The 19,978-nt window shown below is 27.9% G+C and overlaps 1 protein-coding gene across 1 annotated transcript; it reads right to left on the bottom strand.

Moving 5' to 3' along the window:
• Positions 1–3,341: 3,341 nt before the first annotated feature.
• Xbp1 (X box binding protein 1) lies at positions 3,342–19,792 on the bottom strand. The gene is given in 5 exon segments (XM_075364818.1): positions 3,342–4,894; positions 8,549–8,707; positions 8,710–8,931; positions 12,814–12,910; positions 19,326–19,792. Coding segments are annotated over 5 exon segments (1,209 nt in total). The 5' UTR covers positions 19,538–19,792; the 3' UTR covers positions 3,342–4,375.
• Between the last annotated feature and the right edge of the window lie 186 nt (positions 19,793–19,978).

The raw sequence follows: 19,978 nt of genomic DNA, 5'->3' as shown, positions 1-19,978 counted from the left end.
TATAGTTCTGAGAATCCAGGATATATTATTGTTCCTGGTCCACAACAGTTACATACCTATTAACATAATGTAACTGAATAGTTATAAAATATATCTGAAGACTTTTGAAATTTCTTATAATTTCTCATCATTTCATTTTTTTTTTAATTACACTGATATACAAATAAAACTTTTTTAATATTTTTCTACGTGCGATACCTTTTTCTGAAAAAAAAATAGAATTTTTCTATCACCCTCAGTTTAATAGAAATGGCACGTTAAAAGGCTTACAAAATGTTATGGATGTCATACATTTAACATTAAAACTTCTAGCAAATGCTCTCTTTTGTAGGTAGCCTCATTTACATTTGAATTAAAGTCCAAAGGTAATCAGCTAGCATATTAACAATCCCAAATTACTATTATTAACAATCAGCTAGCAATTACTATCCCAAGGTTTGACAGGTAGAAATCCAACTGTGAATGCAGGAAATGCACATTTAGCGACATATTACATTCCATAGCTCTGTATAAATTAATCAGTTACTTTATCAACAATATTCTGGTCATTTGTGGACACCCAGAAAATTTTCACAAGTGTCTTTAAACAATACCCAAACACTGAGTTCTACATCAGTCAACAGAGTTAAACATTTCATCTCTGAATCATTTCCTTTTTATATGCCAATAAAAATCCCTTTAATTTTTGTTTCACTTACTTTTGGGAATTTCTGCCTTATGTATAAGAATCCTTGATTGTCCATCTTCATAGGTTTTTACAAAATATTTTATTAATCCCAATTTTATGTGAAGGAGCAGTAAAGATATTTTTTATGATTTAACTAGAGGCTCATGAATAATGTTTTTTTCACCAGGAGTTAAGTTCTCGCATTTCTTCCAACATAATGCTGATCCCTAGCTCAGCTATCCCTTTCACAAATAAAACAACAGTATTTTTTACACCCTAACTGCATGCCTAACAATGATTTATTACTTTTAAATCTCCATATACATTCCTACTATACTTTTGTAAAATCTAGCTTTTCAATAACAGCTTTCATAACATCATATATTTCTTTCATATTAATTGCTTGACAGATCAGTGAAAAGAACTTTTATAACTATTGTGAAGCAGAACTGCTTTTAAGGTATACCTGAGGAAATCAATGAAAAGGCGCTACTCCTCAGGTTCATGAACTTGTCCTAAACATAAGCTCACCAAAATTTGCAAAGTAAACTAAGTAATTTTCTTCAGTTAAGTATTGAGAAAAACCTTACTGTTAGCTTCAACAACCTGAGAATAATACTTTTTTAAAGTAAATTTATATATAAACATAAGTAATACATTAATAGTAATTTATAAATAATTTTTATTTTACTTTTTTTAAGTAAATTCCAACCTTGGAATTTATCCCAGTTATCACACTGAAAGAAAGAATTATAAACTTAATTGTACTATAAAATACGGTAAGCTAACAAACTTTTTGTTTTGAATTGTATAAACAATATGAATATTGTTTACGTGCATTTCAAGGAAGGTATGATGTCATTGATGTTTCTTTTGACTAAGTTATTGTTTCATGGTTACAACTGATTAATAGTTAACAATATAATATACTGACTACATAGATATAAAGCAATAATGTAAAATAAAACGCATATGTGTATAATCAAGCATCATAATATCAATAATTTATAAAAAGTAGGTGATGATGAAAAATTGTGACTTCCAATTCATTTTCAGCATTAAAAAAAAAATGGTTTCATGTATCAAATGTTAAGAAACAGAAACTATATTATTAGTGTTATTTACTGCTACTGATTATTAAATTTGCTATCTTAAAACGTGTGAAAATACACTGCAATTTTTGTCAGTTCTGAAGCTCAGAACCGACAAACATTTTAGTACATTGTCACTAGAGGTATGAACACTTGCTAGTAATGTTAAGTACTGACTGAAACACAATTGAAAAATGCAACTGTGAACCAAATGACAAAATAATTTTTGTACAAAGTATTTTTGTGAGTTTGTCACCTCACTAATATGATGGAATCCTTCATTCTTCTATTTTTGCAATTTTTAATCTTAAAAATTTCTTACCTAACCTACAGATAGGGTAGAGGGGAGAAGATTAGAGGAGATGATGCAAGGGATTGTATAAAAGAATTAAATTACATGAACAAAGACCTAATTAAAATACAATATCTAATGACAAAAAATAGCTCGTAAAAAAATAAAGAAATGGATGAAGAAAGAGCAAGGCATGGTTCAGTCAAGATAACACATTCTCTGAAACCTGTCTAAGGATATTCATCTCGATGATACAACCTCGCCTTTTTTTATTTGAACTTTTGAGTTACACTTAAGAATGCTGGGTTAGGCCTAAGATTTTGAATAAAATGAGAATATTGAAATTACGTAAAATCATTACTTAATGAAGAGCAACATAAATAATAGCTAGTCTCACTTGTAGATATAATATATATATAACTCGTGTACAATGTTATTTCAGTAATTACTATTGTGGCTTATGCTTGAAACACTAACAAAAAATAAGATGTAATTTATTGGAACAAGATTGCAGAAAAAAAAATTTATTTAAAAAAGTCAATGATGTCATAAATTTATCTTCAACTGTTCACATACAGATAAGATTAATACCCATATTGAAAGAACCATTCAAGAAATTTTAATACCTAAATTAATATATATATATATATATATATATATATATATATATATATATATATATATATATATATATATATATAATTTTTGTTTTATACTTAAATATTGAATTTTCTAAAAATTAACTGTAGTGGTTATATTTAATTAATATGCGTACAATTTTTTTCTAATATTTTACTTATTTAATAGTATTTATATAATTATAAAATAATTTTTGCGGTATTTACTTATAAGAAGAGTAAGTAAATACAACCAAATTTTACCAGGTAACCAATTAGTACAATAATTCATAACTATCCATAAATCATTATTTTACAACTAACTATGCTTTCAAGCTGGATAAGAGTTAGAATAATTTGCAAATGCAATAATATTGTATGTCAAACTAGATGAAACAATATGATGATAAATATAAAAAGTCAAAATTTGTTGTCTATTAACTACCGGCTGTATCTTTTACGTTTTGTTAAAAACATTTTGATTAAAATGTTAACAGTAGTCATTTCCCTAAAGTTCTTTATAAATATTTCTGATACACGACTTTCAAATGCATTTAAATGCAAATCTTTTCCCTAAAAATTAAGAGATATTATGGGAATGGTATTTGTATAAATTCAAAATTAAATCCAGTGGCTGGCATGATAGAAGGATTTAACACAAAAATAAAATAAAATAGTAGTTATTAATTTATTAATAAATACTCTGCAGAAGAACATGTGAATTCAGTAATTTTAAATTTTACAATGCTGGAATGCAATTTAGTACAAAAAGTTATTTTATTAAAAATAAAATAGAATCATGTAAAATATACATACATAAAAACTTAAAAAAAGAAAATCTAAAATAACTAAATTTACAAACTTACTTTTCAATTTATTATCAGAAGGAAGCCACGTATACTTTATAAAAAAAAAAAAAACTAACAATTTAACAGTTAAAATAAACTACTGAAATAAAAATCTAACTAATAAAAAATGTAGATTAACAACTAATTAAAAAAAGAACTGTGGTAACACTTTATGAAAGTGTTAAAAAACTTGTATTTTTATTAATAGTATATACAAAAGATTTTAAAACCTATGTAAGAAATATTATGAATATATTCAATTACAAATGATTAATATTTAAAACCACAGGTCTATCACTTTAATCTATATTATATAAACAAAATGTGACCCAAGTTTATTAAATTATATTATGAACCCAAATCAGTATGTTTAAAACATCAGTTTTTTCTGTAAATCTTTTAATACATTAATAAAAATAAAACTTAGAAATTCAATATATGATGAACAACAATCAATTCTTAACGAGAATTTAATTGAAACAAAAGAAAAGTAATTTCCTTAAAAATAATTATTATACATTAAACATATATAGTTTTTTCAACATCCTGAATTTTTTAATTCTTAAAATAATTCTCTAAACCAAATATTTGTTATATCTGCAAATATATTGTATTATTATTTACACACAAATAAATACAGTATATTATCCTAAAAGAATTTTACTAAGAACTCAATATACTTACAAAAATAATAATTAATAAAACACATTGTACACAAACCAAATAGAACTAATGTGATGTTTGGGAAATAATTAATGTTAAGTATTTAATAATCTTTTATAATTGTTAATAAAAGATTTCTTATTAAGAAATACATTTTACTAAAATTTAAAATTTACTATAAATGTTCAAATAAATTTCTACCATAATTCAGGAAAAAGTTGTCTTAACTGATCGGGTTCACTGCATGGTGAATCTACAGATTCATAACCATGATCTGAATTTGTTTCTTCTTCAACTTTTGTTGAATGTGGTGAATTAACAGACAAAAAGGAAATAATTTCACTTCCTTCTGATTCACAAGATGAATTCCCATCAGATGAAGAGATGGAAGATGTATTAACATCTTCATAATCTGAAGTACAGCAAACTTCTTCAACAGCATCTTCAATAATAATAAAATTATTACCATCAGAACTATCATCTGCATTAACTATTTGTGGACATAACACGATAACACCTGATGATGCATCTATATATGGAGTGGATGATGAAGATAAACTCATCACTTGTTCTTCTACTTCTTCTTTTATTTTTAGCTGACAGTTTTTAGCATTTTCTGTGACAACTGATATCCTGGTAATATCAGCATTTTGTCTCTTGGATTCCACGCTTTCTGAAAACGACCCCACCACGGCTTTTTTTTGTGATTCTGATTGCTGAAAAATGAAAATAAAAGTATACTTATATGTATGTATAAGGAGCTATGAAAGTACTTAAGAAACACATAAAACAAATATCTTTAACAGTCATCTTTTACAACAGAAAGGAAAAAATAAAAATATTTGTTGATACTCATCTATACATCAACAATGCTTTTTGAAAGAGAAACACTAACAACCACAACTTCTATAAGTTAAATTTTTTGAATAAAATTTCAAATCCTTTCCATACAACAGGAGTCAGGATAATGAGCTCTCTCAAACATACTTTTCAAATGTTTCTAAGAAAAAGTTATCTGCGAGTGGAGAAAAAATGTGAAAAACAGAACAGTAAACCTGAAGGTTTACCTTGTTGAATGTCCCAAAATAGTAACACAACATATAAACTTATCACAAGAACATTCAAACGAATAGGCCTAAAAATACCTTTTAAAAAACAATATATGACAAATATCAAGAGTGTTCTAACTTTAAACCAAAAATGGAAAAATAGAAAATGTAAAGGTTTAAATACATAGGAGCAATTAAAAAATTGAGTGGCCAAGAAAAAATAGCTCTAAGAAATTGAGGAAAGAAAATTGAATTGACCTATTGTCTAGCACAAAACATGCACAACAAAAAATCTTTCTCTATAAATGCAAAACTAAGGCATTTGAACAAGGCGATTCTTTCAGAACCACTGCACACAGGAGAATGTTTGACAATAATCTAAAAATCCTTTAAAAAGAAATAAAGAGATTTTTAAAGAAAATATTTGGTCCTATGAAGATTGACACACTTTATACAAATCACAAAAGGGTAGTAAGAGACTTAAAAAGATCACTGGCAAGAAATAAAGTCCATAAGAAAAGTGTTAAATGTAATCTGTAGTTGGCCAGAGGAAAATTTTTCTAATTTTTACTGTTATATTAAATAATAAATCCTTATCATTAATTGATTCAATATATTTTAATAGTAAAAATAATACAATCAATGTATTAGAGTCGTAAAAACTGTATTAGAGTTGTATAAACTACTTATTTGTCAATTACAACTTCCTGTTTCTTTTTAGGTAGATTTCATAAGAAAGCTACCTATTGTAATGGGTACCACCAATTCGACTTCCGAAAAATTTTGACATATCTTACTCACATTTCACATCTCTCAGACCCCAAAACCACCATCAGTTCAAAAGTTTATATATATATTTCACTTTCTTGTGGACACGAAAACTGCCATAATTTTGCACCTATCAATTTCAAATTGCTACATAAAATATAATGACCCAAAATCTCAGTTGAGTTCGTTAATGGGTAAAATCAGACCATGGGGATGGAAATGGAGGGCTTTAAAAAAAAAATCACTACAGCTTTCTTATTAAGTAAAGTATCTAATTTGTTTAACGTTCCTACTATTATGTGGATAAGGGCCTAAAACTTATCTAAGTAAAGTTTTTTGATATCACCAACCGTTGACCCAGGGGTGGAAAAATTGTTTCAAAGACAAAAAAACACACCTCTCTTTATAGGCACAGTATCAAATCGGTTTTAAGTGGTCGTTAGTCCTCTAAACATTACCTAAAACTTTTGTCTGAAACAATTTTTGATATGACCAACCCTTAAGGCAAGGGATGACCAAAATGTTGCTGGAATTTTAAGATGGGGCTTGTCATATGCTAAACATGTGAAACTTTTTTTCACATGCAACTATTGTTGTATTGAGTAAATTTGAAGTTTTTCTTAACTTTGAGGTGGAAATCTTTTTTATCCCCTACTTAGCACTGGTGAAATCTACCTCTGCCTTCTGGCATGCGAAAAGGGATTTTTTTGTCATTTATTTACTTCTTTTTTTATAAAATTTTCCTTAGTATTCACTGATGATGAATTTTTAATAATTAAAATCAATTGTAATTTTAGATTTTAAGTAAAACACTTGAAAACAGTTTTTGAGCATATTTAATTTTCAATTTATAAAAAACACATTTCCATATGTACATGTGTTTATTCACAAATAAGAATGTCTACTTTAGAAACATTTCATTATAAAAGGTAAGAGCCACCAACATGATTATTGTAATTTTTCATGAATGATTAAAAAGAATTATTTTAAAAGTATTTTTTAACTATTTTTGAAGTTTCATGCAAGTGATATACCCAACAACTCTTGCTGGCATGATAATTTGTAACTAAAGAAACTGGTGTATACATACTGCCAATCGTAATTACCAAAAATCCAGTAACCATACTAATTGTAAACCAATGAATTGAGGTTTTTTTTATAATAATAGTACGGTTTCTCTTATCTTGCATAATTTGTGGAAAAAAAAGATATTATAATTATTAGCACAAAGGGATTTTTCACTCTGGTATATATTTTAAGCGGAAAAGCTAAGTGGTGTAAAACTAGTGATATGAAGATTTCATAAGATAATATGACTTCTATAAAATAGAATAAAAACAGTTAAATATTTGACCAAAATTAATGCATACATTTACCTAGATTAATACTTAATAATTATCTGATTTACACTTTTTAATCTACTTTTTATTACATCACGTACACTTTTAAATTTATTTTAACAAGGAAGACCAAACTTTAAAAAAAAGTCAGATCTTTACTGGGAAACGAATCCAACACCACCTGGAAGATAGCATCGTTATGAATCATTAATTGTTTTTATTAGCAAATTCCCATCAAAAGGAAAACTCCTGCCAGTTTTATTTAATCTGATCTATGAAAACTACTTCATTAAACATATAGCCTTGTATGTTGGAATTATATTCTAATGTTACAAAGAAGTTTTTAAATGAAAAAGAATGCAAATTTGTCAAACTGATTACTGTTGTTCTTAACAGTAACATTTTATTTTACAGTCATATATAACTATTTATTTTATTACCAATAAAAAAAAAAAAAATATTAAAGGTGGTAGTACCTATTTTCCCTGTAATAAAAATAATAAATAAATTATAATTATTCAATTTGTATTAAAATAATTATTTTAACAGGCAATACAAAATTAACGCCACCGCAGCTACAGCTTTATTTAAAAACAAAGTAGTCAATCGGATTTCGGTGAAAAATGAACAGTCTCTTTATTAATTTTAATATATGGTTATTTATATTTATTTATTTTATAAATATAATTTAACCAAACTTAACCTATGCTCGCTAACCTTGACTAATTAACACCGTAATCTTTTGAGTATTTATTTAATAAATTCAGTAATTATTGCAATTATTTATTATTTAAATAATCAAAATACTCCTGTTAAGCTGTAGCTGCAGTGGTGTTAATACGTAAGTACCGAAAACAGATTAGTTAGACATTCAGTATTATACATACTAATGAGTAATTACAAAAGGCACATTACTTAGATCTAACTAGAATTTGCAACATCATACAGCAGTGCATTTTGCAAAAATGAAGATGACATTTGGTAAACTAACTCAGTAATTTTTTTGATAAAAATATTTTTATTACTGAAAATTAGTAATAAAAACAATTTAATTAATTATTATTTTAAGGTAGATTTAAAAAATATATGTGACCTTTCAAACTTACTAAACAAAAACAAAAATAAAAATATTTATTTACACTTCTGAGTTAATATCACTAGCAACTTTTCAAATATGAGCACATATATTATTTAAATGTTCATATCTTCTCACCTCACATGATAATGCCTCTTTATACAATGAGTTGGCAAAATCTTCCAATTCTTCCAAATTAGAATCACAACATTCGGAGAACCAACTGTTGAGATCAAATAAATCTGGCAAAGGAGATGAAGGAACAGTTGAAGGAGTATCAGAATGGATGTTGAATTGAGGTTCAGGTTGGATTTGGGATTCATGGCTATGAGGAATGGAAAGTGGCGTGCCCATGGGGCTGCTGTTCCCTTCGGCAGAGGGTAAGAGGACACTGCAGGTCCGGCGGCTGCAGCCCCCTCGACACGCAACCTCCACAATTCCTCATGTAAAATGGTGTTCTCCTTTGCTAATGTATCTCTCTCGTCCCGTAGACTCAGCATATTTTCACATAGCCTTTCATTCTAAGAATAAGAAAAAAAAAATATAACAATTAGAAAACAAAACAAGTTATGAGCACAAATAATTGTAATAACATCACTGTGACACAAATTGGATATTTTATTTTTTTAAATTAATTCACATAAAGCTTGCGAGTTGGGAACATAGTATGAAAAAGATTTTCTCTTTGAAGTACATATTTTATAACAGATTTTTGAATATTCTACATTTCTTTCTGTAAAATTAATTTAATGGATTAAATGTAATTAGTTTAATGAATCGCATAAAAAAATTTAATTTTTTAACATCAAATTAAATTTACGATTAAATTTAACCTGCTTTATAAAATCTATCAACATGTGTTTACATCATTAATTTCTGCAAGTAATTACAGAATTTATACTGCAATAAACATAAAACTGTAAAACAATAATTATTGGTAATACAGAATTGATGTAATTATTACTGATAATACATAGCACGTATATAATGAGTTCATTAGCCTAAATACAATGAGATCAACAGATATGCAACATCTAATTCATAATTTGTTCTATTTCAAAAGAATTACTTTTCATGATGCTTAAACACAATGGTTTTTTAAACTACAGACCACCAACATCCACTGATATTAAATCGGTAATATATTATTTTAGGACGTTTCTTTAACCTTTTGTCATTAGCTAAGCCAATGACAAATTTTGGCAAAGATGAGATTTGGCAAAACGTATTTTTTCAAGTGAATCTGATGAAACAGTACAATACCTTCTTATAATAGACCACCACAAGATTTTTGTATGTAATGTCCTTTAACACTCTTTAGCAATATTTTTTTAAATTTAATTATGCAATAAATATTATTAAACTCAGAAACACCACATACTGATTATAAAATTGTATTTCTTCCAACTTTTAATACAGATATTTCATTAACATTCTGTTTTTAAATCAGTCTAATGTATAGATAATATATATTTGTATACTGTTATTATTATAAAACAATGGCAAGTTATAATTTATTATTTTAACTAAATAAAAAACAGGACATCAGAATAGCAAAGAAATAGATACAACTTAATCTTTAAATAATTGCCACATTTAATAAAATGTGAATACAACAATCGTTATAGAACTATCTCTGGCATAATAACAACTGAACCAGTACTGCTTTCATCTGAGTACAGTGTAAAGAGGATAAGAGTATAAATACTACAAGGAAGTTGAGTTCAGTTTTGAAGAGGCAAGTATAGGCATATTACCGTGTTGGTCTAGTGGTTAACGCGTCTTCCCAAATCAGCTGATTTGGAAGTCAAGAGTTACAGCGTTCAAGTCCTAGTAAAAGCCAGTTATTTTTACATGGATTTGAATACTAGATCGTGGATACTGGTGTCCTTTGGTGGTTGGGTTTCAATTAACCACATATCTCAGGAATGGTCGAACTGAGAATGTACAAGACTACACTTCATTTACACTCATACATATCCTCATTCATCCTCTGAAGTATTATCTGAATGGTAGTTACTGGAGGCTAAACAGGAAAAGAAAGAAGATCAACTCTATCGAAAATGACATGTTAGAACGAGTTTGGCAAGAGCTAGATTTTCATGTTGATGTGTGCCGTGTCACCAGAGGAGCATATATTGAACACTTATAGACTTTAACAAAAACTGTTTGAATCCCTGCATCACCTTGTACAACTTTCATTTAGGTAAGTGAAATACTTTTTTTGTACTGAATATTTGTAACTCCTAAGAACATTATGAAACCCCCCGTGTATATATATATATATATATATATACAAAATCATTGGGCTTTGAAAATCACCTTATAAGAACAAAATTCACTTATAAAAGTATTAATCCTCTGAATAATTATCTAAACGGTAGTTACCGGAGGCTAAACAGGAAAAAGAAAAAAAAGTATATGCATATTGCTGGTTGTGTCCAGCACGATTGTAAGACGGCATTATCTGTCAACGTTTAGTACTGCAGGGTGCAGGGTAGTGTTGGACGTGACATCACAAGCATTCCAGCGTAGACAGTGGAAATTGTTCGGCGAGTTACTGTTACACAATTAGTAAAAGAGATATAAGTACTGAACTCATTCATAAATTGTTAGGGTAGTTTTATTTGTTAAAAAGTAAAGGTATTTGTAGTAAAAGAACTTTAGACTAATCTTCTCTTCATAGTAATACAATACCAATTTGTTAAAGGTGTAAATGTTAGCAGTCATGATAATGTTTTTTGTCAATGGGACTGAATTCTACTTTTCAATATTTAACTACCTGTAAATAAATCTTGATTATTACTTTAAATTCTGTTTTGTATGTAATCACTGTTTATTATTTTTGACATTTATTATTATTGTTGTGGTTGTGATTACTATTGTTATTATTTGTTTATTATTGTCATTTAATATTATTACTATTACTGTCATCATTATTATTATTATTGATTTGTCTTATTTTACTTATGTTCTGAAACTAATAAATTGTAATTATATAAAAATTCTTAAATTGTTAATCTCTCAGTATCCTGATCAAGCCACAAACACGTGGCAGTATATAGGTTGCTCAAAAAAGAATCTAAAAAAAAAAAATTTTTTTAAGAGTTATGCCTTAAGTATGAAAAAAATTTAAATAAATTGTAAATAATCTGCAAACACATTTTTCATTCCAATACTCTGGACCAAACTGCGCAATTTTTTTCAAACTTGGTAGACCTTCGGGGGTAAATAACGATTTAATTTTCACAAAAATGGGAAAGGGATGGGTGTGTTTTGATTTAAATAAAATTTCAATCTTTACTGGAGCACTTACATTTTACTTGCAAAATGTTTTCTTACAAAAGATTACGGTTTTTTTTATCAAGATCACAAATTAACAAAAAAATGTTATTTAATTTATTTTTTTATTTTTTAGCTTTATCATGAAAAGGAGTTAATGGGAGTTTTTATATCTGTATTTTCTACATCAACAGGCCTTCAAATTACTGTCAAATATTTTTACCAAATCTACTCCAATGGTCTGTGGTAACAAAAAATATTTTTTTAAATTGTGAGAAAACTTTTTATTTAACATTTATTTCAAGTAACCCATTGCGAACAAAACAAATCTAATTTTTTGATAACCCTTATTCTTTAATACTACTTGAAAAGAGAAAAATAAGCCAAAAATTGTCACCCTTTCAAAGAAAATTACAATTTATTTTATTTAGAATAATGGCTTATCTTAATATTTTTTTTAAATTCTAAAAAGTAATTTTTTAGATTTATTATGACCATTTAGGAATTATCTTCATAAAAAAAAAAAAACTAATTTTACCCAAATGCTTCCTTTCAGTATGAGTGCCCCAAAATGAATTTTTTTTCACAATTTCAAATTTTTAATGCTTAAAATAAATTTTGTTAAAACTTTTGCTAAAATAACTTAATAGATACATTGATGGAGAGATTCCATAAATTAAAAAAAATATATAATTTTTTTAATTTTATAAATTGCATAACTTCAACTTTTGAAAATGGTGTACTGTTGTGTGGGGGGGGGGGTTGCATGATTGCCACACTTAATCTATTGATCTAAGATCACATCCCTCAGTTTGGTGGATAATGATGATTATTTCTTATAGCTCACTCATTTAAATAATACTAATCGAATCATCATGAAGATCCTTATAAGAGAGGGGGAATTAGCTGGATGTTAGTAGCAGTAATATAATTACTATTTGCTTACATTATTTATGAATAAATATATTATTTAGGCTTTTAAACACTGAAAAATTCAAATCCCTTGAACAGTTCTTCAGATTGCCCAAACTAACAAACACTCTGCATTTATAATACAGTTCAGATTTTTAAAAGGATTCTTATTGTCATGATTACTCTAACACAAAATTTTAAAACTATACCTCTTGTGTTAATCTTTTAACTGTGGCTTCCAATTCATCCATACGAGCTTTTTTCCTGTCACGTGAAGTTTGTGCAGCTTCTCTGTTTTTTAATTTCCTAAGAAAAAAAAACTGTTTTAAAGTAAAAACATTATTCACACAATGAACAATATATATGTTGGTATATATAAACTTAACTTATATGCAAACAGTTAATTTTTATTTTTGATTTAATTTTATATTATTTAGCAGTTAAAATAACACCATCTGATTCTTTCCTTTCCTCATGTTGCTTTGTTTTCTATTTTACAATATAACTAATACAAAGTCAATAGTATATTATTCTCTATATTTTAATATAATTATTTTACATAGGTCTCAGATAGTTTATTTAGAAAATACAACATTCAGGAGAGAAGGAAAATGGGAAAGAGTGAGTATAATTTTCAAATATACTTCGCACTAATGTGATAGTTTCATCAATTATAATTAACATGTTAAAGGGGTATTCCAATTTAATTCAACAAATGTTCAGTTCATCACTATTTTGATTTTCATCATATTTGATATATGATGAACTAACCACCTTGTGGTGCTAAAAAATATTTTTTTACATTTTTAAAAAATTTTTTTCTTGAGTAATAGACTACTTTCTAACTCACCAACAAGTAAAAACAGCCATTTTCATTACTTTTTCCATAAGCTGTAGCATTCTTATTTTAATCATACAGAGGATCAAAAAGAGCTATTTGGAAAGTAAATTTTATATTTTTAATATTGTCTTTGCAATAATTGTACATTTCAGGTGATGTAACAATTTGATTGTTGACTGTCCTTTGAAGGCTTGCTTTAGTCACAGTCCTTTTTACAGTTCCACCAATACCATCATATGGTCCTTTTCCATGGTATGAGGCAAAAATGCCATTCAGCTGCGATTTCAAAATCTTCTTGATGGTAGCACAAATATGTGATTTTTGTTTTGTTTTTATACTGGGCCCAGGAGCCATCAGAAAAATAAAATAATTGTTTATGGTAACAGTGTTCTTATTTTATTTATAACTTCCTTTTGGAAACAGAAGAACGATGTAGTATTGTGCTTCAAGTACTCACTATCACACAGTAGCTTTGGATTTGTAATTTTCCTTCTTTTTTAAAATACATGAGAAATGGAAGTATTGTGACATAAGTTTTTGACCAGTAATATGACTGGACTTCACCCTGTATTACAAAAGGAAAATTTTGAGAGAAGTCTCCCATTACAATACAATCACCCTCCAAGTTTTCCTTTTTAATGTTGAGGAAATTAGCTTGTTTCTTTGCAACAAAATGATGTCTTTTTAGATTATTTAAATTTTCAGTAAATTTATCTAAGTACTCTTCAAATGGAAGAATGTGTAGTTAGTTGACAACGGTCAACAGAAACCCACTGTTTGAAGATAATTTCAGAATCAAAATCATCCCAGTTCTCTTGCAGTAATATGAGCACTTCATTAGTGCCTGAACATTTTTCACACTGTGACAGCATGTACGTTTCATTTTCTATATCACATACCATGGTTGAAAGGAGAATTTTATAATCAAATTCCATTTTTAGAGCAGATAACATGAGTTTTATATTTTGGTGGGTGACACACAGACACAGAGTGAGTACCTTACCCACCAACCAGAACACAAAATTTAGGTCTTAAATCCGCAAATTTTGAAAAACCAGTTTTTAAATTGTTTTTCTTTGAAGGTTATGTACAATTCTTTTAATTTACATAAGTCTTTTTTGAATATTAATTTTCTTCCTGTCAGCTTGTCTTACAGAGACACAGTCCTTCTTGCCTGGCATCAATTCCACTTTTTTTAACTAATTGTTTAGATTGAAAAGCTAAATACTGACTCACACTTAACTCATTTTGAATCTTTTTAATGCTCCACCTGCTTGGTAATAAACTCAAAATACTAAATTTTTCCTGGGTTTATGCAACTGTTTTCTTTATCCTTTATTTTAATTATTAATTCTTCATATTCCCTAACTAAATCAGCATAATTTTGGGTACTAAACTGGTTTCTTCTGTATAATATTTAAATCAAAGGAATCGTTTAATTTAATTGTAATTGACTCAACTATTTCTGTAACTTTATTTTTTTAAATTGATTCCTTTGCGCTGCTTGATATTTTTGAACCTTAATGGGGGAAATGCCAAGTGCTGAACAAGCTTTATTCACCTACTCGACTATAACACATTAAGGCTCAAATATATCTTGACATTCCGATTTACTTTCTGTATCATCTTTGGTTTTTGTATTTTGTTTAAGCATTTTGTACACAGTGCTCTGGTAGGAATTAATTTTAAATTTGATTTGCTTGTTGAAAATGTCAAAGATATTTTTCAAAGAAATTTCTTAACCGGTTTAGTGTGACAGCTAAATGGGTCAGAACAACTTTTCCCATTAATATGAATATATTCGGTTTTATGAAAAGTACAGATATTTTTTTGTTTCAGTACATCCACTTCTTAAAAGATATCAATGTTATTTGCTATTCAGTAAACTCTAAAATATTGTGCAATACTAAAGATCTATTGGAGCCAGTTTATGACATACTGTTTCAGTGTGAATGCCAATTGAACACTCCATAATCAGTTTTTATAAATTGCAAGGTTTCTTACAATAACAATACAGTTAGTATAAATTATAAAACTACCAATTGCATCTCACTTTGTCTTATCCCAGTTTCTCTGCAGCTAAAAAAAAATTTCTCTAATTAATAAAATTAAAAATAAAAGATATCGCATAAAAGAGAAGTTCACTGCTAATAAAATTATTTTATAAACATATGTACATTAGCTAACCACAGTATTAACACTAGCAAAAATACAACAAATCACATTGAAATCAAAACAGTAACTCCAGAATATAAGCTATCTCATTATAGACATATCAAAATATTTTGTATAGTAGGCCTACATTATCTGAAAAAATACGTGCTGTGAATTTTTTGGATACGTTGTTCACGGTTAGAAGGAGAAGTGTTTTTTAGTGGTTTTGATGGCTTCAACCCCACCCCTTTTGTTACTCTTCAACCCCTTTGAGTAACAAAATAAACTTTATAAGGTTTTGAAGTACATATAAAGTACTTACTGCTGTAAACATTTCAGATTTTTGCCACCTGTCCCGCATGTGATTTTTGGGCCCCAAAAATGAGGCATTTTCAAAATCTTATGATTTGGTGGCAATTTTTTTTAATGAAGCATACTCAGTAACAGTCCAATTTTTTTTTTTATAAGTACTACTAGTACCTAGTTAAAAGGTAATAAACAGCCCTGTTACCCTACGCTCATTATTTATTTTCGTAACAAAATTTTAATAACAACAATTTGTAAACGTAACTTCAGTAAACATTACAATATTTGGTTATGTAACAAATTGAATTTTGAGTACACTAAAATGAAGTTCCATCTTTACTCTTTCCAAAAAGTTCTTTTTGACACGCTGTACGATGTAAAATAAGAATGCTGCAGCTCATAGAAAGTGACGAAAATAGCTATTTTTACCTGTTGGCAAGTTACAAAATAGTCTACTACTCAGGAAATTTTTTTTTTAAATTTATAAAAAAAATATATTTTGGCTACTACAAGGTGGGAAGTTATACACCACATATCATCAAAATAAAAAATAGTGATGCAATAAAAGTATTGAAAATTTGTTGAATTAAAATGGAATACCCCTAAAATGAAACTGTAAAACAGTGTTATTTTATAAAATGGAAAAACAAAGTAATAATAAAAACACAAAAGAACAGAGTGATTAACCAATAAGAATTCCAAAATTAAAGCACATGCATAAATAAACTATTTAAATTTAAGACCAAACTTATTAAATACAAACTTTATATTTATTTTACTATGTAATAAAATATACAAAATAAGTTTGCAAAAAATAACAACAAAGGGGCTTTCTCTAAATACACGTTCATGAAGACATACTTTCCATTCATGTATAAGGATAAACTTTCTTAAGTAAAATGGTTAAATTTTTATAAAAATTGGGGATCTGTCTGGTTATATGTTAAGAAATGAATTATTTTACGTAGTACATACTTTTACATTTTAGATCATGCTACTTCTTTAGTTCACAAAATATAAATTAACAAATTATCATCAACTTACCTTCATTGTGAGATTACAATACTATGTCTGCAAGCATTTGTTCAAATAAACTGTCATCGTAATATAGTGTTATCACGTGAGTGACACATTATTCTGTAAGTGCTCTGCTTGTGCCACACTCTAATTTTATTGGAGTATTCACATGCTTTTTAACACAAGTTGTAGGGTCGACAATATATTCCATGTGGTTCATAGTCTTAGTAAATATCAGATTTTTCGATATGCTCTCCATTCACTGAAAATAACTGTGATCCCTGGCTTAATATTTTGCTAAATGAACAGATTGGCAGAATGTTTCAGTGACTGTTTCTTATTGTGATTTAAAACCACTTCCTACCCTCTCTACAATTGTCCCCCAACATCTAATGGTGAGTAAGCACTCACCCAGCATGAGAATAAACTTTCATCTATTTCAAAAGTTAATCTATGGCCATCAGTCACTGCTATTGTTTAACAACCAACATTTCATGACCTTTACAAATTATTGTAAAGAGATTGAAACATTTCACCTTAGCTGAAATGTTTTGCTGGGGAAATCTTGTGAACCGTTTCACAATGTTAAATTTTGGATGTTTACTTAAAAATGGCAAAAAAAAAATAGGTGAAATGTTTCATTGGGGAAACCTTTGAAACATTTCAGAAGGTTAAATTTCAGATAAGTTCACTTAAATTTTCTTTAGTAATTCAGTTTCTAAATACAAAGAAAATTGAGGATGACCGATATAATTTTTGTAGACATCATGATGCCCTCTGTACTGTTTATAACAAGTTACAATCATACACATATAAATATGATTTTTTTTTTTCCAAATGCAACCATGTGTAATAAAAATGGCATTTATTGGCCCAAGATTTATTTTGGAAATATTACGGGCAAGTCACAAGAAAAAACTTCATCAGTAAATTACTGTTTATAATAAATATTGTATCTGGTGGTGAATGAACAAAAAAAAAAGTGGAAATGGGGGATAAGATAATGATTTCTTATAAAAACCTAGACAGTAGAATGTCCAAATACAAAACATGTGACAAGACATAAAAAATATTTTTGGTCAAAAACAGTGAACTGTTCTCATCAAAAAATGCTTGTTTGTATATACAAGGATTTAATTACAGTTATGTATGTCAGTGAATAAATATATCCACAAACAATTTTTATCTTAAATGATATTTTTCAGAAATATCAAAACTTACAACTGTCAAAAAATCAACATCTGTCAGGAATTTTAATTAAGAATTTCCTACTATAACTATTTATAATTAAATCAAGAAAATTTACTTAAATATTAACATGATCCTGTCAAATGTGGTAATGTTGAAAAATAGTAGTAGGTACTACACAACCAACTGAGTTGGTCTAGTGGTGAACACATCTTCCCACATCAGCAGATTTGGAAGTCGAGAGTTCCAGCATTCAAATCCTAGTAAAAACAATTACTTTTATATGCATTTGAATACTACATCGTGGATACTGGGGTGTTCTTTGGTGGTTGGGTTTCAATTAACCACACATCTCAGGAATGGTCGAACTGCGACTATGCTAGACTACACTTCATTTACACTCATACATATCATCCTCATATGTAATACCTGAATGGTAATTAAACAGGAAAAAGAAAGAAAGTAGGTACTACACAATAATAAAAATTATTAAACAAAATGGTTACTTTAATAATAATAACAATACCAAATAAAATTAGGATGAATGAGGATGATGTAACAGTCCAATGAATGTTGATAAGAGATGAAGCAATACACATTAATGGAAGATAACCTTAGTTCCAGAATATAAATATTGCATAACTGACAGTAATACATACTCTCAAAATGTGAATTTAGCAATGAATCATTCATTATAAAGTAAACCTTAATAAAACACTTCAGAAGTTTGTCATTCACCAAATTTTAAAACAATTAACACCACGACTACTAAATATTTTGAATTATGGTGTTATCTGATATCATAAGGTACTGAATGTGTTTCTTTATTTAAAAATAAAAAAAGTGAACGAGAATACAATTAAATATAGACGATAAGTAAAAATGTCCATATTGATGAATTGATTCAAGAATATAATACTTTAATTAATCTTTATTTAATTATGATTATTGTTACTTGCTATAAAGCGTCATCAAGACATTCGCATTTATTCATAAAGAAATCTACAGTTATTTATTTGTTCAGTTAATTTACTACACAAAATTATTTCAACAAAAATGTTCTTATTGGGCTATTACACAGGGAATTCCTACAAGGATGATGCAATGTTTGTAAATACGCTTTTACTTTCCGAAATATTAAAAAATTACATAAAGGAAATGTTAGATGTAAAGGCCAAAAATTATGCAAGATTAATAAATTCATAATAAACTCACTTTCTAAGTATCTTTTCTTCCACGGTAAGATGATCCAGACGTCTTTTCTTACTTTGTTTTGACTGTAACGTATCCATTTTGTTAAGAAATGAAACTCTTTTACTAGAACTATCAGGAACTACTATTTCTGTAATAATAACTTCTCTAACTTTATTCGAATCTGGCGATTTTAAAAGAATTGTTCTAGTTGGCAGATTTGGACGACTACACATTTTGTTATTCACTCAACTCCTTTCCCCAGAAGGTAACGCACCATAAAATAAACCTTAAAAAACCGCTGAATGAAAAACAAATAACTACAGCCTGTTTCACAAAACTGTTATAAAATGCTTCTTTAAACGGACAGAATATCTGGAATCACTTCGATCATAACACTTCCTCAATGAGATGCTGAGTTGTCAATGACGTCAAACATGAAGTGATCGTGAGATGTCTACTACATACAAGTTCCTTCTATTCCACTACAAATTCAGTTCTATTACTCTTCAAAGGAATTAAACAGATTTGTGAGAAGGAGAGAGTAATTTACATAACCCAGGGTTGGCAACATCTAATAAGATTACAGTATTATTTTTAAATAAGGAAATAAATTTTAAATCGAGAATAAATGGATAAAACAAACAAAAGTAATTAAGAAAATACAATTTTATTAA

Source organism: Lycorma delicatula, chromosome 4 (genome assembly GCF_047948215.1).
Source record: "Lycorma delicatula isolate Av1 chromosome 4, ASM4794821v1, whole genome shotgun sequence".
Classification (NCBI taxonomy): Eukaryota; Metazoa; Arthropoda; class Insecta; order Hemiptera; family Fulgoridae; genus Lycorma; species Lycorma delicatula.
Note: the sequence above shows the minus strand (reverse complement) of the source record. Positions and strands in the feature narration are given on the sequence as shown.